The 24,122-nt window shown below is 33.3% G+C and overlaps 1 protein-coding gene across 9 annotated transcripts in view; it reads left to right on the forward strand.

The window, feature by feature from the left end:
- Positions 1-936: 936 nt before the first annotated feature.
- Positions 937-24,122, forward strand: part of LOC149776264 (serine/threonine-protein kinase tousled-like 2) — a 181,886-nt gene continuing 158,700 nt past the window's right edge. For all 9 annotated transcript variants that reach the window (XM_089942676.1, XM_089942681.1, XM_089942677.1 and 6 more), the window contains exons 1-3: positions 937-1,205; positions 6,427-6,519; positions 7,132-7,293. In XM_089942676.1, coding sequence (XP_089798802.1) covers positions 6,445-6,519; positions 7,132-7,293 — 237 coding nt within the window. In that variant the 5' untranslated portion in view covers positions 937-1,205; positions 6,427-6,444. The remainder of the gene's footprint in view (positions 1,206-6,426; positions 6,520-7,131; positions 7,294-24,122) is intronic.

Here is a 24,122-nt window from a genome sequence, read left to right on the forward strand (position 1 = left end):
CACCCCCCCCCCAAAAAAAAAAAAAACAAAAAAAAAGAACAAAACACCAACTTCGGTAAGTATTATTATTGACATAATGAGAAATTTAGTTCATTTCGTCCCCTCTATTTCTTTCTGTTCTTTATGTGAAAATTTTATATATATGTAGGTTTTGCATGGCTTGGTCTGAATATAAATACCCGTCTTAAAGTGTTATAGTCAACAGCAAATACGTGTAAATCAATTTGCTTCATAGCACATACAAATGAGAAAGCGGAAAAAAGCGTACTTGATTGAAACAAATGTCGTGAAGTAGACTATGACGTAGATACTTTCGGAAGTTTACAAATGTTGCAAGTGTGCACATTTTAGAGCGAGCTATATTACAGTAAAGTGTTGTGCAATCTTCATGGGCATGAAAATTTGCGGTACTTGATCACTTTATGTAGTCATGTGACTTTAATCAAAAAGTACACGTATAGTCCGCTTTCTTATCTAACGAGCTATTTATAGAAGAAATAAACATTAATACCATTCATGTACACGAAACAATTACTCTGTTGTTACTCTATTACAGTGCATGTACTTAGCAACATACAAATTAATGAAACATGCAGATGATAATATCGAGCAAAAGTTATAGGTAGCTAATAAATAACTTGTATAGGTTTGACTGTTTTAAATAGTCTAAATTAATTCATGAAATAGGCCATAGGGCGGGAATCACCTCTCGGGGCATTTGTATGCCGATGACACACGAAGATTTCCGAGTTAAATTCCCCATCTCAGGAACATGTGCAACATGTATTCAAATTTTAAAAAATTAGGTAATAACACCGAGGCTTATTTTTCCATTTTTATGTTTAATGCAATGCTAAAATGTACAATCAGGTATATGTAAAGCACGTATTATCCCGATAGATCGCGCGCTGTTTCGCGAGGCTAATGTGACGTCACAGGGTTTAGGAGAGCATCAACAACGAAGTACCCACCAGAAGCTGTAACCGCATCTCTTGAACGTGGTCACCATTATTCATCGACTCTTGTCACTAGTCAGATCGATAGATCAGACTTTGTTTTATCAGAACATGAAATTCCAATGTCCGTGAAATGGACTGAGGGCCAAGTTTTTGCCAAGAATGTTGGGTGAAAACATTCGGGGCCCGCCATCTTAGGTTTCAGGAGCTCGCTGTCACACAGCCACTTGCTGTATATTTAAGTCTCCGGTAGGCTGAAAATAATTTCCTAGAAATTTTTGTAGATTTTGCTATCGATTTATATATGCGCTGGGCTTGTTTGACCAAGAATATTTTTTAAAAATGCGTTTTTTCTGTTGTACATGCATTCATTCATTTTTGCAAATATGGTGGAAAACCTGCCCCTAGAATTCTTCATGACCGTGTGTAAAATGCATATTGTATACAGATGGAACAAATATGACACAACAAGTTTGCAGTCAGATTCTCTAAATCTTTACTTTGCGGAATAAAAAAAATCTGAGTTCATTAATTGTTAGTGCAGAATAATGGGTCAAAGAGACAGTGCAGGCATTTTTATCCCATCTAAAGTTAGGATGATTAATTGGATTAGAGTAGCAATTGCTTCTGTAAAGCAGTATGGGAATTAACCATTCATTACCAGGGAAGGTCAGTGGAAGATCAAGCAGTATATATATTGGGCAGCTGGATATTGTGACCGGTGTACTCAAATTTTGATACACATTCAACACTTGTACACCGTGTCATCAGTAGGTGTATACACTTTTTTGGCACATTAAATATATTACAATTTTTTTTATTGGAAGCAGAGGTGAACCATTATGTTTGAGTGAATAATAGTACAAAATTTGTACACAAGCTTATGCATTCGTGAATGTGGTTTTCAAAGAGATTTTTAATTGACACTTTGAAATTTTTAGATTTACCTTTAGTACTGTATATAGTCACAAAATACAAAGTATGAAAACAGATGCAAGTTTTAAACTTGTATAAATGCTTTAAACAGAGAAATATAAACCATTTTAGGTTGTTGGTATTTGCTGTTGAAACTATTACAGGCCTTATTTTTTTCATGAGAAATGTTTCATAGTAACCAGTTACTTCAAACAACAAAATATGTTCAAAAGATTTAAATAACTATTTACATGTTTTTGATGTACATATCAGTGTACATCCTGATGTTATGATTTGTAATTGTTTAAATAGTAATAATAATGGACAAAACAGTTTAAATTTTAATCAGTTTTGATATATTTACTTGTCACTAATTTCTAGCACAATTAATGTAATTAAGTTACTTGTACTTCATTTTACTAAATTGGGCAGGTTTGATAACTCATGAATCGGTCAGAACTTGAAATAAAAGATTGAAATTATTATTATGAAACTCCAGCAATTGTGTTTACATATTTTTCTGGAAACAGCATACACCAAGCTAGACTTGAATATTAGGGAGAAGTGACTTTTGGAAAGAACTGGGAGAAGTGGGAGTAAAGCAAGAAATACAATATATATTTATATATATATAGAGAGAGAGAGAGAGAGCTGTTTTCTGATTTGAATTATGTCCTTTGTTTTTCAAAATACCTTTAACATAGTATTAAGCAATACTTTATTTTCAGGTTGAAGAATCTGGGTTTTATGTTTCTTTTCAACACATTTTGTATGTGTATAAAATTTATTATATTCATACCCATTGTATTCAGATTTGTTGTCATGTATGTTTGGATTGAGGTAAATGTATTTTGACCATATGACTTTAAAAAAAGCACAGCAGAAACTATACATTACAATTAATTTTAACTGATAGAAATAACAAAATTTAGAGTTTTGTAATTACAAGTTGATAAAAAGACTTAAGAAATTTCCATGTAATTTTGTTATTTTATTTTCTAAAAGTTGTGTGTAAAATTGCATTTAGAAAGATTTCTAACATACTTTGTAACAACACCTACATGTACACAGGAGCAAATGCACAAATGACTTCAAACCATACAATTCGGCCTGATTTCATCGTTCCTCATAAAACATTATGGTAACTATTCTTCAACACACTGAAGCATTAAAGTGGATATATGACTAAACTAGACCCTTTTTTCCAGCCAAACACATCCAAGAACACTTATTTGACCATGTCAGTGCTTATTTTATTTTGAAAAAAGAGGAGTTTTCTTAATATAACCACTCCCTTTCTAGCTTTGTTTCAAAATACAAAAATAGGACTATGATTATGGTTTTATTATTTGCCTACGTACTGGTTGTAATGATCTACATTGATTGTATAGTATTTGCCTCACTATACTTTTCAAATTTTCATGAAAATGAATGTCAGAAAACAACCTTTACCATACCGCATTTTTTTTTAACTCCACAGCATAGTATTTTCCTATGTTTTTGACCTACATGATATGTTTACTTGCGGTTTCAAACTGATTTTATACAGAAAATTGTGCAAACATGGCAGTTTTAATCTCCAGTTTTGAACAAGAAATAAGTTACAAAATACTCTTCACCAATTGTATTTTTTAAAAACTCATTGCTATTTACATATTGCTGTTTAAATTTCAAAACAGAATTTGGTATATTTTCATCATAGTAAAATAGGTCCATCTTCAGGAAATCAAGCATTGATATCATTCTCCAGAAAGGGTGCTTATTCAGTTGGCATGGGATCATGCTACCAGGTGAAGTAGGTGACTAAGTTGCCTAAAAAACGTAAACTTCACCTTCTTCTGTTAGGAAAGCGAAAATAGCTTCATCCTATGATTTTGTAGAGGAACATTGACTAACCGTACTTTTTTTTAGATGCTCCCTAGCCTTGGCCAGGTTAGTTCCAATGTTAGGTTATATCTTAAGGTGAAATATTGGCTTGAGGCCATCAAATAGTTTGTGCTGACAAAGAGTACTCATCCACATTCATAGGCATGTGTTTTGATAGCTGATTGACCGTTAACCTTTTTCGGGGTATGTTAGCATCTATCACTGTCCAATTTCCTAAGTTATCCTTTGATGATAAATACATAGCAACTTGTGTTTCGAAACTTAAACTTCGGTAAATAGCAATTTGTGTTTGAAGAATGGAATCGGAAATATAAATATTTTAACTTCTGCGTGTACATTATATTTTCTTCTTAAAAATCCATTTGGAAACATAAGTGAACCTGTTGTGGTGAAATAATGGTGGATGTGTCTGTGTATAGAATTCAAAGTAAGCAGAGTCTAAACATTACATTATGCAGTTATTTAGCTTAGAAGCGTACGATCAATGCTATGTTGTGGAATTCAAGACAATATAAGGTCAAGGTTGTATTCTGAGTTCACCCATTTTTGTGAAAATATGAAGAAAAAAGTCAGCAGAGCAAATACTATTTAACCAATGCCTAATGTTACTAAAATGTTACAATAAAATGAGCAATACATCAAAGTTTCCGTTACCAATTTTGATCGCAATTTTCTTCAAGTTCAACAAATAGGGATACATTTTTGGGATATTTTCTGGTTTAAAAAAAGGGATCCATGTCTGACACCGTGTTATACGCGAGTTATCGAGGGAGTGGTGTGTGTGTCTATATATATACGTACATACATACATGCACGTGTGTGCGTGTATGACTTAAAAAGAGCACAACAGAAGTTATACATTGTAATACATTTTAACTGAGTTAAGTTTATTTATATATATATATATATATATATATATATATATATATATATATATATGCATGAGTGTGCATGTGTGTTGCTTTGCTCCCACTTCTTCCTGTTTGTCTCTAGCATCTCCCTAATCTGTCCAAAAGGAGAAGTCACTTCCCCCTGAAATTTGAGTCCAGCTTGACCCCAGTTAGCTATTAAAACACACCTATGAATGTGTAAGAGTTAGTTTATTGTCGGAGGCTAATTGGAATCTACACCATATAAATAGGTTTTTCCTTGTTTTACAACACTGCCAGAACTTCGATCTCAAAAGCCATAAACTACAGCCAGACATTTTTCATGCAACTTGGTCACCCACTTCGCCTGGCAGTGGGATCCCAGTACACATACATGTTTTAAAGGGAAAATAGATACAGTTTGCACAGAAAGAGGTAGAAGCTGTCCAATCAAGTATGACAGTCACTTCATTACATGAATTGAGCTATAAATATGAAAATGTACACAATTCCTATAAAACTGATCTAAATCAAATTTTATTTGCCTTTTGATCATGATTAAAAGACAATGGTCACAATACATTAAACTTCATGTGTAGTAAGGTAAAGTTGTATGTATTTTAGCGCATTTCTGTTTTTGAGTGTATTTCGTTGTTTCTAGTAACTTCATAGTAACAAGTTTTATTAAATTTTTTCAGATTTGTTCATTCCTTTCACCTGCCCCACCCATGTGCTATTCTTTCTTCTGACCTTAAAATTAAGGAGATGTAGTCATAAAAAAAAAATTTGTTTGTTCTTAGGTACATAAAGATTTGAAGAAACTCTTTCATTAGATTGAACAATGTGTAGATTCCTTAAAGATTGTGGAATTATGCACATAGAAGCTGAAGAATCATCATCTTACAGAAAAATAAATAAGTATAATATATTTTTTTTTAAAAATCTCTTGCATAGATTCAGTAATGCTCATACTATGTCAGTTTTTTTCCCATTATTTGGAATGGACTTTTACCTGATAATGGTGAAAAGGTCATGTTTGTAAGACGCATGCAGTTTCAGTGTGCAAACTGAAATTATTTTTAAAAAAGCTATACTAAATTAGCTATAGCTGTCCTTGCCGTTTGAAATATATTTGCACAAGCCATATAAGCATAAGTGTAAAATACAAGTTCAGTCTTGTGTCAGTACTGAATCTAATTGTGCAATTCCATATGACTGCTGAGCAGCCTCAGTGGTTAGGGTTTTGGACATGGGACAAAAAGAGGATGGGTTTAATTCACACCCTAAGATTTGCTTCATTGTCTACTGTGGTGTGTCTTTAGGTTTGATGCTTTACTTAGTGTGAGATGTGTCATGAGGTACAACCAGTCCTATCCTTTTCACTGTCAACTTTATTGTGTGGCTTGAGGAGACACTTCATTTATAAATGCTGACAGTTTGTGAAGGGAGTTGTACTAATGTAATATTGCCAGTAGCTTCTCATGGGTTGGTGGTTCTTCCCGGGTTCTTCTTCCACCATTAATACTGGCCACCATGCATAGCCTATCGTGTGCTGAAAAATGGCGTTAAACCCCACAACAACAACAACTAATGTAATATAGTCAATCACAATGAAATATACCTCAATTTTTTAACTACGGTTTTATAATTTCACAAGTGAAGAATTTGTTTTCAGCCTTTAAGTGTGAGAACTTCTTCTAATGTTTGTAAATTTTCTGATCTTGAGTATATATTAATATATTTTCTGAGATTGTAACAAATGAAAATAATTTCTCATACATAATTTTCTTTTTTTTAAGGTTGAAGCTTTCCACAGAATGGACAATGTCAATTTAAATAGTCTAGATCCACGAAAGCAGGAACTGTTGGAAGCAAGATTTTATGGTAGCAGGGTAAGTTTTTAATGGTTTAATCCAGTTTTATAGTCAAATAGGAAGGAAGTATGACTAATTATGGCACAATCTCCTCATTGAATAATGTTCGGACTTGAAAATCCATCTGATGCCCTGAACTCGACTAACATTGCCTACCTCATTCAGTTTCTTCTGTTAGCATCGATAAAGAGTGACTGGTCCTTGGACTTCACTGGGCATAAAAGAAGCACTGACTTTAACTTTTATTTTAATTTAGGTGACATCAAAACTTTATTTTAATTTAGGTGACATCATGTAGACATCTTGTGCTCAACCATTATTGTAGCGTGAACTTTGCAGCCTAAGGTAATTATATTAATAAAAATTCAACCATTGACAAGTATAAAATATTCTCAGTATGTTTTTTATTTTTTATTGTTTTTCTAATTTCGCGGTGTTTGTTTTTGTAATAATATTATTTTATGTTTTTTATCTTTTAGGTGTTGTCTAATGTTGTAAAGCGCTTAGAGCTTCTAAAGATTAGGCGCTATACAAAGTCCTCATTATTATTATTATATACCATTGTATCATGACTGACAAGATGCAACTGTACTTTTGGTGGGATTTTATTGTACTTTAATTTTATATCAGTTTCAGCCCCTAAATTTGCCACAACCACAAATGACATCACCACAGTCTGTGTCCTCTGCAAGTACTTCGCTGCTGAACACCAGCAACTCACAACAACAGCAACAGCAGCAACAACAAGACAACAGTAATCTCAGCGCAGGCTCCCTGGACCGTGAAGATGAGGTGAGATACTTGTATGTAGTGCATGAAAGAAGTTTAATTTAGCAATTAGCAAAACTTGCACAATTATTTGTTGATCTGAATCAGAAGTTAGAAATAACAAAGTCATCATGTAAAATAAAGATTCAGCGTCATCACTAAAATTGGCACTATGTCAGCTGTTGAAAATATAAGTTGATTTTGATTTCTTGGAACAGCTGTTTTACATTGACTTATTAGGTGTGAAAATTTCAAGCAGACTTGGCGTAAATGTAGTTATTAACTTTATTCATTTGTAATAATTCTAGTTTTTATCTCACTTCTCCAAAGTCATTAGGAGCTTACAGTGTGGCCTTTTGTCTGTCCTGTTACTGTCTGTAACACAGTTGCATATTAATGCTCAATAAACTTAATTTCTTACCAGCTTCCAGTCAGACTTGGTATGTAAGCTTAGATCAAGAGGGCAGATGAGTTCAATTATGTGTGGTATACATGCATTTAAAAAGGGATCCATTGATATTTACTGCTTCCATTTTGTGTCTGGATAACTTGTGGACCAGCTTGGCTGGTGTAGATCCCATTTTTTCTTATAGAAAATGCCCCAAAATTGGCGCCTTTATTGAATAGGAATAACATCGCAATATGTACATGAAACATTGATACATGACGTTATATTGTTGAAAATAGCAATGAGCTCTTGAAAACTTGAATCAACATCATGAAGTTTGCATCTTTTGATATGTCATATTTTTTAGCAAATTTTCTTTAGAAAACAATTCCATGTGAACTGTAAATAACACTAAATGATGACATTTTGATCAGTGAAATTACCTACTGGTGGCAACGCTTTAAGAAATAAAAACCTATTTAAATAAGTTTTGTGAAGTAAAATTTGTGCTTTAGTTTTATTTTTTAATTCAGTTTCATTGCAATCAAAAGCCCTCTTGTATTTAGTTGACTATCACAGACATGCCTGCAGCGCTCTTGTGGCCTAGTGGTTAGAGCGTCAGCTTCGGCTGCAGGAGGTTGTGTGTGTGAACCCTGGCTGAGTCATACCATAGACATATAAAAATGGTACTTACAGCTGCCTCGCTTGGCACTCAGCATTAAGAGGTTAGTGTTAGGACTGGTTGGCCTGGTGTCAGGATACTGTGACTGGATCAGACATTATATTACATGTCTGCGGCGTGATGCCCCAGTGCTAGACATCACTATAAACTACCACACTGCCAGAACAAGTAGTGAATATTTTTCAAAGTCTATTAATGTAATAGGCAATGAAAATTGAAAAAGGTGGGATAGTTATTACTTTATTGACAACAAGCAATACATCTATGATATTACAAAATAAATCATTACATGACTGTTCTGCACTATTAAAATATTATAGAATGTGACATGATGATCCGTCATGATTGTTGTAAGCCACAAAGAAAGTGTTCCTCGTGGCAATGTTAATGGCATTTTTACTTTTACTAATAGCAGTGATCTTCGCTACTTCCATGGTCTTTGCATCCTTTATCACCATTAGTGCACAGGTACAACTGTTGTCACCTGAAAATGTACAATATCTACTTTCTTGACATTGCAGTCTCTCATTTTTTAAAATAGAAACATCAGGTATTAAGCAAATCTATATTATGTATATTATTTTCCAAAAACTAATTTTCTAAAGAACTTTAGTTAATGACATTTTAATAGTATAACCCATTGGTCATAATTTGCAATGTAAGATAAGTGACGTATAATACGACAGCCTTCGATTTCATGCATTCAGTAATTAACCCCCCCCCCCCCTTTTTGTATGGCTAGCATCACAAAGTACATCTCTGTCAATTAGAATTAGTGAAATGAGTCAGCGAACCTACTAACTCTACAAAAGCACCCAAGATACTTTAAACTACTTATTTATTCACGTGAAGCATCTGCATGATCAAACTGTTGATTATAGAATTTTTAAAAATGGAGTCTAGAAAGCCATGCATATTTAAGACGAAAGGGAAAATAAGCTTCTAGAAAAGTTTTAATAATCACCACAGATGAATTAAAGGAATATTCAGATTTTTGTGAATAAAAGGGGAAAGAATACAATCATGTTTATTGGTCATCACAAGCCATTTTGAATATGTCTCATTGCGGGAGATATGCTAACCATCTGTATTATGTGAAATGAAGAGAATTTCCAAGACTTACGTCAAGTTGAAAGATGTCAAGAAGCCATTGAGCTGCATATGGTTTGAACACGTGCCTTAAAATATGTCATACGGATGCCTTAACATCTGTTAATTGTTATATACATTAAACATAAGAAATGCGAATATTTGAATGGTACCATTATCCTGTAACCCAAACAGTTTTAAACGGTAAATATGCAAATGTAAAGCCTAGGTTTCACAGGCATTAAACATCTTACTCTATGTAACCTTTGTTTTTGAATACAGAGTACATGATATAAATTTCACACATGGGAGGTCACGTGTTAAACATACATTTTCCATATGTGCAGCATATTTTCTATATTTGCAGTTTATTGTAGTATTGTTCTTGTGTAAACATTGTATATTCTGATGAACATCTGTCATTGGTGTTCAAGACTAATGATTAAACAATATTCACTCGCTGATATGATGACCCTTATTCATAAGGGACAATGTGTGATGTGAATAGCTTTGAAGGTCCACATTTACGAATGAAACTAGAGTTTGTTACAAACTTCACAGTTGATTATAATGTTTGTTGTCAATGTGTCAGAGTTTTAGTTAAGTTTTCCAGCTTAACAATTGCAATTATTGGTATTTTCCTACACCTTAGTGAAAACTGGTCAGCCTTACGAAAAAAAATGAACTGCTTTACTGGGACAGACTTGTCAGGGTCAGCACTTCTGCATTAGCCAGGCACATGATGATCTGTGATAATATATCTTGAACATGTGCCTTAAAATATGTAAATCAAATGCCATTACATCTGTTAATCGTTATATACATTAAACCTAAGAAACGCGAATATTTGAATGGTACTGTTAATCCTCTTACTCAAAAAGTTGAGAAAAGGTAAATATGCAAATGTAAAGCCTAGGTTTCACAGACATTAAACATCTTATCCTATGTAACCTTTGTGTTTTTGAATACAGAGTACATGATATAAATTTCACACATGGGAGGTCACGTGTTAAACATGCATTTTCCATATGTGCAGCATATTTTCTGTATTTGCAGCTTGTTACAGTAACGTTCTTGTGTACACATTGTATATTCTGATGAACATCTGTCGTTGGTGTTCAAGACTAATGATTAAACAATATTCACTCGCCGATATGATGACCCTTATTCATAAGGGATCATGTGAAATGTGAATAGCTATGAAGGTCTACATTTACAAATGAAACTAGAGTTTGTTACAAACTTTACAGTTGATTATAATGTTTGTTGTCGATGTGTCCGAGTTTTAATTACGTTTTCCAGCTTTAAAATAGCAGTTATTGATATTTTCCTACACCTTGCTGAAAACTGGTCAGTCTTATGGAAAAACATCAACTGCTTTACTGAGACGGGCTCATCATGGTTGGCAGGTCTGCATTAGGTATATCCAGGATAATCATGATAATATATCGTGAACATGTGCCTTAAAATGTGTCAAAGGAATGCCTTAATGTCTGTTAATTATTTTATACAGTAAACCTAAGAAATGCGAATATTTGAATGGTACCATTATCCTGTAACCCAAACAGTTTTAAATGGTAAATATGCAAATGTAAAGCGTAGGTTTCACACACATTAAACATCCTACCCTATGTAACCTTTGTTTTTGAATACAGAGTACATGATATAAATTTCACACATGGGAGGTCACATGTTAAACATACATTTTCCATATGTGCAGCATCTTTTCTATACTTGCATCTTATTATAGTATCGTTCTTGTGTAAACATTGAATATTCTGATGAACATTTGTCATTGGTGTTCAAGACTAATGATTAAACAATATTCACTCGCCGATATGATGACCCTTATTCATAAGGGATCATGTGAGATGTGAATAGTTATGAAGGTCTACATTTATGAATAAAACTAGAGTTTGTTACAAACTTCACAGTTGATTATAATGTTTGTTGTCGATGTGTCATAGATTTAATTAGTTTTTCCAGAATTACAGTAGCAGTTATTGATATTTTCCTACACCTTGCTGAAGACTGGTCAGTCCGATGGAAAAAAATCAACTGCTTTACTGAGACGGATTGATCAGGGTTGGCAGGTCTGCATTAGGTATGCCCAGGATGATGCCTGATAATATATCTTGAACACGTGCCTGAAAATGTGTCAAATGAATTCCTTAACATCTGTTAATTGTTATATACATTAAACATAAGAAATGTGAATATTTGAATGGTACCATTATCCTGTAACCCAAACAGTTTTAAACGGTAAATATGCAAATGTAAAGTGTACGTTTCACACACATTAAACATCTTGCCCTGTGTAACGTTTGTGTTTTTGAATACATGGTACTTGATAATGGTTTCATAGATAAACTTCTATAATTTGCATGGATGGTTCTTGATATAAATTTCACACATGGGAGGTCACGTGTGAAACATACATTTTCAATATGTGCAGCATAATTTCTATATTTGCAGTTTATTATAGTATCGTTTTTGTGTAAACATTGTATATTCTGATGAACATCTGTCATTGGTGTTCAAGACTAATGATTAAACAATATTCACTCGCCGATATGATGACCCTTATTCATAAGGGATCATGTGAGATGTGAATAGTTATGAAGGTCTACATTTACGAATAAAACTAGAGTTTGTAATGTAACAAACTTTACAGTTGATTATAATGTTTGTTGTCGATGTGTCAGAGATTTAATTATGTTTTCCAGCTTTACAATTACAGTTATTGATATTTTCCTACACCTTACTGAAAACTGGTCAGTCTTATGGAAAAACATTAACTGCTCTACTGAGACGGGTTCATCATGGTTGGCAGGTGTGCATTCGGTATACCCAGGATGATCCCTGATAATATATCTTCAACACATGCCTGAAAATGTGTCAAATGAATGCCTTAATATCTGTTAATTGTTATATACCTTAAACATAAGAAATGCGATTATTTGAATGGTACCATTATCCTGTAACCCAAACAGTTTTAAACGGGAAATATGCAAATGTAAAGCGTAGGTTTCACACACATTAAACATGTTAACCCTATGTAACCTTTGTGTTCTTGAATACACGGTACTTGATAATGGTTTCATAGATGTAACTTCGATAATTTGCATGGATGGTTCTTGATATAAATTTCACACATGGGAGGTCATGTGTTAAACATATTTTTCATATGTGCAGCATAATTTCTATATTTGCAGTTTATTATAGTATCATTTTTGTATAAACATTGTATATTCTGATGAACATCTGTCATTGGTGTTCAAGACTAATGATTAAACAATATTCACTCGCCGATATGATGACCCTTATTCATAAGGGATCATGTGAAATGTGAATAGCTATGAAGGTCTACATTTACAAATGAAACTAGAGTTTTTTTTACAAACTTTACAGTTGATTATAATGTTTCTTGTCGATGTGTCAGAGTTTTAATTAAGTTTTCCAGCTTTACAATTGCAGTTATTGGTATTTTCTTACACCTCAGTGAAAACTGGTCAGCCTTACGGAAAAAAATGAACTGCTTTACTGGGACAGACTCGTCAAGGTCATCACGTCTGCATTAGCCAAGCACAGAATTATCTCTGATAATATATCTTGAACATGTGCCTTAAAATATGACAAACAAATGCGTTTATATCTGTTAATTGTTATGTCCATCAAACCTAAGAAATGAGAATATTTGAATGGTACCATTAATCCTGTAACTCAAAAGCTTGAAAAAGGTAGATATGCATATGTAAAGCCTAGGTTTCGCAGACATTAAAGATCTTACCCAATGTAACCTTTGTGTTTTTAAATACAGAGTACATGATGTAAATTTCACACATGGGAGGTCACGTGTTAAACATACATTTTCCATATGTGCAGCATCATTTCTATATTTGCAGTTTATTATAGTATCATTCTTGTGTAAACATTGTTTATTCTGATGAACATCTGTCATTGGTGTTCAAGACTAATGATTCAACAATATTCACTCGCTGATATGATGACCCTTATTCATAAGGGATCATGTGAAATGTGAATAGTTATGAAGGTCTACATTTACGAATGAAACTAGTGTTTGTTACAAACTTTACAGTTGATTATAATGTTTGTTGTCGATGTGTCAGAGTTTTAATTAAGTTTTCCAGCTTTACAATAGCAGTTATTGATATTTTCCTACACCTTGCTGAAAACTGGTCAGTGTGATGGAAAAAAATCAACTGCTTGACTGGGACTGGCTCATCATGGTTGGCAGGTCTGCATTACGTATGCCCAGGATGATCCCTGATAATATATCTTGAACACGTGCCTTAAAATGTGTCAAACGAATGCCTTAACATCTGTTAATTGTTTTATACAGTAAACATAAGAAATGCGAATATTTGAATGGTACCATTATCCTGTAACCCAAACAGTTTTAAATGGTAAATATGCAAATGTAAAGCGTAGGTTTCACACACATTAAACATCCTACCCTATGCAACCTTTGTGTTTTTGAATACAGAGTACATGATATAAATTTCAGACATGGGAGGTCACATGTTAAACATACATTTTCCATATGTGCAGCATAATTTCTATATTTGCAGTTTATTATAGTATCGTTTTTGTGTAAACGTATTCTTGTCGATGTGTCAGAGTTTTAATTAAGATTTCTAGCTTTACAATTGCAGTTATTGGTATTTTCTTACACCTCAGTGAAAACTGGTCAGCCTTACGGAAAAAAAAAATGAACTGCTTTACTGGGATAGACTCGTCAAGGTCATCACGACTGCATTAGCCAAGCACAGAATTATCTCTGATAATATATCTTGAACATTTGCCTTAAAATATGACAAACAAATGCGTTTACATCTGTTAATTCTTATGTCCATCAAACCTTTGAAATGAGAATATTCGAATGGTACCATCAATCCTGTAACTCAAAAACTTGAGAAAGGTAGATATGCATATGGAAAGCCTAGGTTTCGCAGACATTAAAGATCTTACCCAATGTAACCTTTGTGTTTTTGAATACAGAGTACATGATGTAAATTTCACACATGGGAGGTCACGTGTTAAACATACATTTTCCATATGTGCAGCATCTTTTCTATATTTGCATCTAATTATACCATCGTTCTTGTGTAAACATTGAATATCATGATGAACATCTGTCATTGGTGTTCAAGACTAATGATTAAACAATATTCACTCGCCGATATGATGACCCTTATTCATAAGGGATCATGTGAAATGTGAATAGCTATGAAGGTCTACATTTACGAATGAAACTAGAGTTTGTTACAAACTTTACAGTTGATTATAATATTTCTTGTCGATGTGTCAGAGTTTTAATTAAGTTTTCCAGCTTTACAATTGCAGTTATTGGTATTTTCTTACACCTTAGTGAAAACTGGTCAGCCTTACGGAAAAAAATGAACTGCTTTACTGGGACAGACTCGTCAGGGTTATCATGTCTGCATTAGCCAAGCACAGGATTATCTTTGATAATATATCTTGAACATGTGCCTTAAAATATGACAAACAAATGCCTTTACATCTGTTAATTGTTATGTCCATCAAACCTAAGAAATGATAATATTTGAATGGTACCATTAATCCTGTAACTCAAAAACTTGAAAAAGGTAACTCAAAAACTTGAAAAAGGTAGATATGCATATGTAAAGCCTAGGTTTCACAGACATTAAAGATCTTACCCAATGTAACCTTTGTGTTTTTGAATACAGAGTACATGATGTAAATTTCACACATGGGAGGTCACGTGTTAAACACACATTTTCCATATGTGCAGCATCTTTTCTATATTTGCATCTTATTATAGTATCGTTCTTGTGTAAACATTGAATATTCTGATAAACATCTGTCATTGGTGTTCAAGACTAATGATTAAACAATATTCACTCGCCGATATGATGACCCTTATTCATAAGGGATCAAGTGAAATGTGAATAGCTATGAAGGTCTACATTTACGAATGAAACTAGAGTTTGTTACAAACTTCACAGTTGATTATGATGTTTGTTGTCAATGTGTCCGAGTTTTAATTAAGTTTTCCAGCTGTAAAATAGCAGTTATTGATATTTTCCTACACCTTGCTGAAAACTGGTCAGCCTTACGGAAAAAAATGAACTGCTTTACTGGGACAGACTCGTCAGGGTCATCACGTCTGCATTAGCCAAGCACAGGATTATCTCTGATAATATATCTTGAACATGTGCCTTAAAATATGTAAATCAAATGCCATTACATCTGTTAATTGTTATATACATTACACCTAAGAAATGCGAATATTTGAATGGTACCATTAATCCTCTTACTCAAAAAGTTTAAAAAAGGTAAATATGCAAATGTAAAGCCTAGGTTTCACAGACATTAAACATCTTACCCTATGTAACCTTTGTGTTTTTGAATACAGAGTACATGATATAAATTTCACACATGGGAGGTCATGTGTTAAACATGCATCTTCCATATGTGTAGCATCTTTTCTATATTTGCATCTTATTATAGTATTGTTCTTGTGTAAACATTGTATACTCTGATGAACATCTGTCGTTGGTGTTCAAGACTAATGATTAAACAGTATTCACTCGCCGATATGATGACCCTTGTTCATAAGAGATCATCTGAGATGTGAATAGTTATGAAGGTCTACATTTACGAATTAAACTAGAGTTTGTTACAAACTTTACAGCTGATTATAATGTTTGTTGTCGATGTGTCAGAGATTTCATTAAGTTTTCCAGCTTTACAATAGCAGTTATTGATATTTTCCTACACCTTACTGAGACGGATTGATCAGTTTTGGCAGATCTGCATTAGGTATGCCCAGGATGATCCCTGATAATATATCTTGACCACGTGCCTTAAAATGTGTCAAACGATTGCCTTGACATCTGTTAACTGTTATATACATTAAACATAAGAAATGCGAATATTTGAATGGTACCATTATCCTGTAACCCAAACAGTTTTAAACGGTAAATATGCAAATGTAAAGCATAGGTTTCACACACATTAAACAGCTTATCCTATGTAACCTTTGTGTTTTTGAATACATGGTACTTGATAATGGTTTCATAGATGTAACTTCGATAAATTGCATGGATGGTTCTTGATATAAATTTCACACATGGTAGGTCACGTGTTAATGTGCAGCATCTTTTCTATATTTGCAGTTTATTATAGTATCGTTTTTTTGTAAACATTGTATATTCTGATGAACATCTGTCATTGGTGTTCAAGACTAATGATTAAACAATATTCACTCGCCGATATGATGACCCTTATTCATAAGGGATCATGTGAGATGTGAATAGTTATGAAGGTCTTCATTTACGAATGAAACTAGAGTTTGTTACAAATGTCACAGTTGATTATAATGTTTGTTGTCGATGAGTGAGAGATTTCATTAAAATTTTCCAGCTTTACAATAGCAGTTATTGATATTTTCCTACACCTTACTGAGACGGAATGAGCAGGGTTGGCAGATCTGTATTAGGTATGCCCAGGATGATCCCTGATAATAATCTTGAACACGTGCCTTAAAATGTGTCAAACGAATGCCTTGACATCTGCTAATTGTTATATACATTAAACATAAGAAATGCAAATATTTGAATGGTGCCATTATCCTGTAACCCAAACAGTTTTAAACGGTAAATATGCAAATGTAAAGCGTAGGTTTCACACACATTAAACATCTTACCCTATGTAACCTTTGTGTTTTTGAATACATGGTACTTGATAATGGTTTCATAGATGTAACTTCGATAAATTGCATGGATGGTTCTTGATATAAATTTTACACATGGGAGGTCACATGTTAAACATACATTTTCCATATGTGCAGCATAATTTCTATATTTGCAGTGTATTATAGTATCGTTTTTGTGTAAACGTATATTCTGATGAACATCTGTCATTGGTGTTCAAGACTAATGATTAAACAATATTCACTCGCCGATATGATGACCCTTATTCATAAGGGATCATGTGAGATGTGAATAGTTATGAAGGTCTTCATTTACGAATGAAATTAGAGTTTGTTACAAATTTCACAGTTGATTATAATGTTTGTTGTCGATGTGTGAGAGATTTCATTAAGTTTTCCAGCTTCACAATAGCAGTTATTGATATTTTCCTACACCTTACTGAGACGGATTGATCAGGGTTGGCAGATCTGCATTAGGATGCCCAGGATGATCCCTGATAATATATCTTGAACACATGCCTTAAAATGTGTCAATCGAATGCCTTAACAGTTGTTAATTGTTATATACATTAAACATAAGAAATGCGAATATTTGAATGGTACCATTATCCTGTAACCCAAACAGTTTTAAACGGTAAATATGCAAATGTAAAGCGTAGGTTTCACACACATTAAACATCTTACCCTATGTAACCTTTGTGTTTTTGAATACAATGTACTTGATAATGGTTTCATAGATGTAACTTCGATAATTTGCATGGGTGGTTCTTGATATAAATTTTACACATGGGAGGTCATGTGTTAAACATACATTTTCCATATGTGCAGCATAATTTCTATATTTGCAGTTTATTATAGTATCGTTTTTTTGTAAACATTGTATATTATGATGAACATCTGTCATTGGTGTTCAAGACTAATGATTAAACAATATTCACTCGCCGATATGATGACCCTTATTCATAAGGGATCATGTGAAATGTGAATAGCTATGAAGGTCTACATTTTCAAATGAAACTAGAGTTTGTTACAAACTTTACAGTTGATTATAATGTTTATTGTCAATGTGTCAGAGTTTTAATTAAGTTTTGCAGCTTTTCAATTGCAGTTATTGGTGTTTTCCTACACCTTGCTGAAAACTGGTCAGCCTTACGGAAAAAAATGAACTGCTTTACTGGGACAGACTCGTCAGGGTCATCACATCTGCATTAGCCAAGCATAGGATTATCTCTGATAATATATCTTGAACATGTGCCTTAAAATATTTGAATGAAATGCCATTACATCTGTTAATTGTTATATACATTAAACCTAAGAAACGCGAATATTTGAATGGTACCATTAATCCTCTTACTCATAAAGTTGAAAAAAGGTAAATATGCAAATGTAAAGCCTAGGTTTCACAGACCTTAAACATCTTACCCTATGTAACCTTTGTGTTTTTGAATACAGTGTACATGATATAAATTTCACACATGGGAGGTCATGTGTTAAACATGCATCTTCCATATGTGTAGCATCTTTTCTATATTTGCATCTTATTATAGTATTGTTCTTGTGTAAACATTGTATATTCTGATGAACATCTGTCATTGGTGTTCAAGACTAATGATTAAACAATATTCACTCGCCGATATGATGACCCTTGTTCTTAAGAGATCATGTGAGATGTGAATAGTTATGAAGGTCTACATTTACGAATTAAACTAGAGTTTGTTACAAACTTTACAGCTGATTATAATGTTTGTTGTCGATGTGTCAGAGATTTCATTAAGTTTTCCAGGTTTACAATAGCAGTTATTGATGTTTTCCTACACCTTACTGAGACGGATTGATCAGGGTTGGCAGATCTGCATTAGGTATGCCCAGGATGATCCCTGATAATAATCTTGAACACATGCCTTAAAACGTGTCAAACGAATGCCTTGACATCTGTTAATTGTTATATACATTAAACATAAGAAATACGAATATTTGAATGGTACCATTATCCTGTAACCCAAACAGTTTTAAACGGTAAATATGCAAATGTAAAGCGTAGGTTTCACACACCTTAAACATCTTATCCTATGTAACCTTTGTGTTTTTGAATACATGGTACTTGATAATGGTTTCATAGATGTAACTTCGATAAATTGCATGGATGGTTCTTGATATAAATTTTGAACATGGGCGGTCACGTGTTAAACATACATTTTCCATATGTGCAGCATAATTTCTATATATGCAGTTTATTATAGTATCGTTTTTGTGTAAACATTGTATATTCTGATGAACATCTGTCATTGGTGTTCAAGACTAATGATTAAACAATATTCACTCGCCGATATGATGACCCTTATTCATAAGGGATCATGTGAGATGTGAATAGTTATGAAGGTCTTCATTTACGAATGAAACTAGAGTTTGTTACAAATTTCACAGTTGATTATAATGTTTGTTGTCGATGTGTGAGAGATTTCATAAAAATTTTCCAGCTTTACAATAGCAGCTATTGATATTTTCCTACACCTTACTGAGACGGATTGATCAGGGTTGGCAGATCTGCATTAGGTATGCCCAGGATGATCCCTGATAATAATCTTGAACACGTGCCTTAAAATGTGTCAAACGAATGCCTTGACATCTGCTAATTGTTATATACATTAAACATAAGAAATGCAAATATATGAATGGTGCCATTATCCTGTAACCCAAACAGTTTTAAACGGTAAATATGCAAATGTAAAGCGTAGGTTTCACACACATTAAACATCTTACCCTATGTAACCTTTGTGTTTTTGAATACATGGTACTTGATAATGGTTTCATAGATGTAACTTCGATAAATTGCATGGATGGTTCTTGATATAAATTTTACACATGGGAGGTCACGTGTTAAACATACATTTTCCATATGTGCAGCATAATTTCTATATTTGCAGTGTATTACAGTATCGTTTTTGTGTGAAAAACGTATATTCTGATGAACATCTGTCATTGGTGTTCAAGACTAATGATTAAACAATATTCACTCGCCGATATGATGACCCTTATTGATAAGGGATCATGTGAGATGTGAATAGTTATGAAGGTCTTCATTTACGAATGAAACTAGAGTTTGTTACAAATTTCACAGTTGATTATAATGTTTGTTGTCGATGTGTGAGAGATTTCATTAAGTTTTCCAGCTTCACAATAGCAGTTATTGATATTTTCCTACACCTTACTGAGACGGATTGATCAGGGTTGGCAGATCTGCATTAGGATGCCCAGGATGATCCCTGATAATATATCTTGAACACATGCCTTGAAATGTGTCAATCGAATGCCTTAACAGTTGTTAATTGTTACATGCATTAAACATAAGAAATGCGAATATTTGAATGGTACCATTCTCCTGTAACCCAAACAGTTTTAAACGGTAAATATGCAAATGTAAAGCGTAGGTTTCACACACATTAAACATCTTACCCTATGTAATCTTTGTGTTTTTGAATACAATGTACTTGATAATGGTTTCATAGATGTAACTTCGATAATTTGCATGGGTGGTTCTTGATATAAATTTTACACATGGGAGGTCATGTGTTAAACATACATTTTCCATATGTGCAGCATAATTTCTATATTTGCAGTTTATTATAGTATCGTTTTTGTGTAAACATTGTATATTATGATGAACATCTGTCATTGGTGTTCAAGACTAATGATTAAACAATATTCACTCGCCGATATGATGACCCTTATTCATAAGGGATCATGTGAAATGTGAATAGCTATGAAGGTCTACATTTTCAAATGAAACTAGAGTTTGTTACAAACTTTACAGTTGATTATAATGTTTATTGTCAATGTGTCAGAGTTTTAATTAAGTTTTGCAGCTTTTCAATTGCAGTTATTGGTGTTTTCCTACACCTTGCTGAAAACTGGTCAGCCTTACGGAAAAAAATGAACTGCTTTACTGGGACAGACTCGTCAGGGTCATCACATCTGCATTAGCCAAGCATAGGATTATCTCTGATAATATATCTTGAACATGTGCCTTAAAATATTTGAATGAAATGCCATTACATCTGTTAATTGTTATATACATTAAACCTAAGAAACGCGAATATTTGAATGGTACCATTAATCCTCTTACTCATAAAGTTGAAAAAAGGTAAATATGCAAATGTAAAGCCTAGGTTTCACAGACCTTAAACATCTTACCCTATGTAACCTTTGTGTTTTTGAATACAGTGTACATGATATAAATTTCACACATGGGAGGTCATGTGTTAAACATGCATCTTCCATATGTGTAGCATCTTTTCTATATTTGCATCTTATTATAGTATTGTTCTTGTGTAAACATTGTATATTCTGATGAACATCTGTCATTGGTGTTCAAGACTAATGATTAAACAATATTCACTCGCCGATATGATGACCCTTGTTCTTAAGAGATCATGTGAGATGTGAATAGTTATGAAGGTCTACATTTACGAATTAAACTAGAGTTTGTTACAAACTTTACAGCTGATTATAATGTTTGTTGTCGATGTGTCAGAGATTTCATTAAGTTTTCCAGGTTTACAATAGCAGTTATTGATGTTTTCCTACACCTTACTGAGACGGATTGATCAGGGTTGGCAGATCTGCATTAGGTATGCCCAGGATGATCCCTGATAATAATCTTGAACACATGCCTTAAAACGTGTCAAACGAATGCCTTGACATCTGTTAATTGTTATATACATTAAACATAAGAAATACGAATATTTGAATGGTACCATTATCCTGTAACCCAAACAGTTTTAAACGGTAAATATGCAAATGTAAAGCGTAGGTTTCACACACATTAAACATCTTACCCTATGTAACCTTTGTGTTTTTGAATACAATGTACTTGATAATGGTTTCATAGATGTAACTTCGATAATTTGCATGGGTGGTTCTTGATATAAATTTTACACATGGGAGGTCATGTGTTAAACATACATTTTCCATATGTGCAGCATAATTTCTATATTTGCAGTTTATTATAGTATCGTGTTTTTGTAAACATTGTATATTATGATGAACATCTGTCATTGGTGTTCAAGACTAATGATTAAACAATATTCACTCGCCGATATGATGACCCTTATTCATAAGGGATCATGTGAAATGTGAATAGCTATGAAGGTCTACATTTTGAAATGAAACTAGAGTTTGTTACAAATTTCACAGTTGATTATAATGTTTGTTGTCGATGTGTGAGAGATTTCATAAAAATTTTCCAGCTTTACAATAGCAGCTATTGATATTTTCCTACACCTTACTGAGACGGATTGATCAGGGTTGGCAGATCTGCATTAGGTATGCCCAGGATGATCCCTGATAATAATCTTGAACACGTGCCTTAAAATGTGTCAAACGAATGCCTTGACATCTGCTAATTGTTATATACATTAAACATAAGAAATGCAAATATATGAATGGTGCCATTATCCTGTAACCCAAACAGTTTTAAACGGTAAATATGCAAATGTAAAGCGTAGGTTTCACACACATTAAACATCTTACCCTATGTAACCTTTGTGTTTTTGAATACATGGTACTTGATAATGGTTTCATAGATGTAACTTCGATAAATTGCATGGATGGTTCTTGATATAAATTTTACACATGGGAGGTCACGTGTTAAACATACATTTTCCATATGTGCAGCATAATTTCTATATTTGCAGTGTATTACAGTATCGTTTTTGTGTAAACGTATATTCTGATGAACATCTGTCATTGGTGTTCAAGACTAATGATTAAACAATATTCACTCGCCGATATGATGACCCTTATTGATAAGGGATCATGTGAGATGTGAATAGTTATGAAGGTCTTCATTTACGAATGAAACTAGAGTTTGTTACAAATTTCACAGTTGATTATAATGTTTGTTGTCGATGTGTGAGAGATTTCATTAAGTTTTCCAGCTTCACAATAGCAGTTATTGATATTTTCCTACACCTTACTGAGACGGATTGATCAGGGTTGGCAGATCTGCATTAGGATGCCCAGGATGATCCCTGATAATATATCTTGAACACATGCCTTAAAATGTGTCAATCGAATGCCTTAACAGTTGTTAATTGTTACATGCATTAAACATAAGAAATGCGAATATTTGAATGGTACCATTCTCCTGTAACCCAAACAGTTTTAAACGGTAAATATGCAAATGTAAAGCGTAGGTTTCACACACATTAAACATCTTACCCTATGTAATCTTTGTGTTTTTGAATACAATGTACTTGATAATGGTTTCATAGATGTAACTTCGATAATTTGCATGGGTGGTTCTTGATATAAATTTTACACATGGGAGGTCATGTGTTAAACATACATTTTCCATATGTGCAGCATAATTTCTATATTTGCAGTTTATTATAGTATCGTTTTTGTGTAAACATTGTATATTATGATGAACATCTGTCATTGGTGTTCAAGACTAATGATTAAACAATATTCACTCGCCGATATGATGACCCTTATTCATAAGGGATCATGTGAAATGTGAATAGCTATGAAGGTCTACATTTTCAAATGAAACTAGAGTTTGTTACAAACTTTACAGTTGATTATAATGTTTATTGTCAATGTGTCAGAGTTTTAATTAAGTTTTGCAGCTTTTCAATTGCAGTTATTGGTGTTTTCCTACACCTTGCTGAAAACTGGTCAGCCTTACGGAAAAAAATGAACTGCTTTACTGGGACAGACTCGTCAGGGTCATCACATCTGCATTAGCCAAGCATAGGATTATCTCTGATAATATATCTTGAACATGTGCCTTAAAATATTTGAATGAAATGCCATTACATCTGTTAATTGTTATATACATTAAACCTAAGAAACGCGAATATTTGAATGGTACCATTAATCCTCTTACTCATAAAGTTGAAAAAAGGTAAATATGCAAATGTAAAGCCTAGGTTTCACAGACCTTAAACATCTTACCCTATGTAACCTTTGTG

This window comes from Sinohyriopsis cumingii, chromosome 18 (assembly GCF_028554795.1).
Source record: "Sinohyriopsis cumingii isolate HCF-2022 chromosome 18, ASM2855479v2, whole genome shotgun sequence".
NCBI lineage: Eukaryota > Metazoa > Mollusca > Bivalvia > Unionida > Unionidae > Sinohyriopsis > Sinohyriopsis cumingii.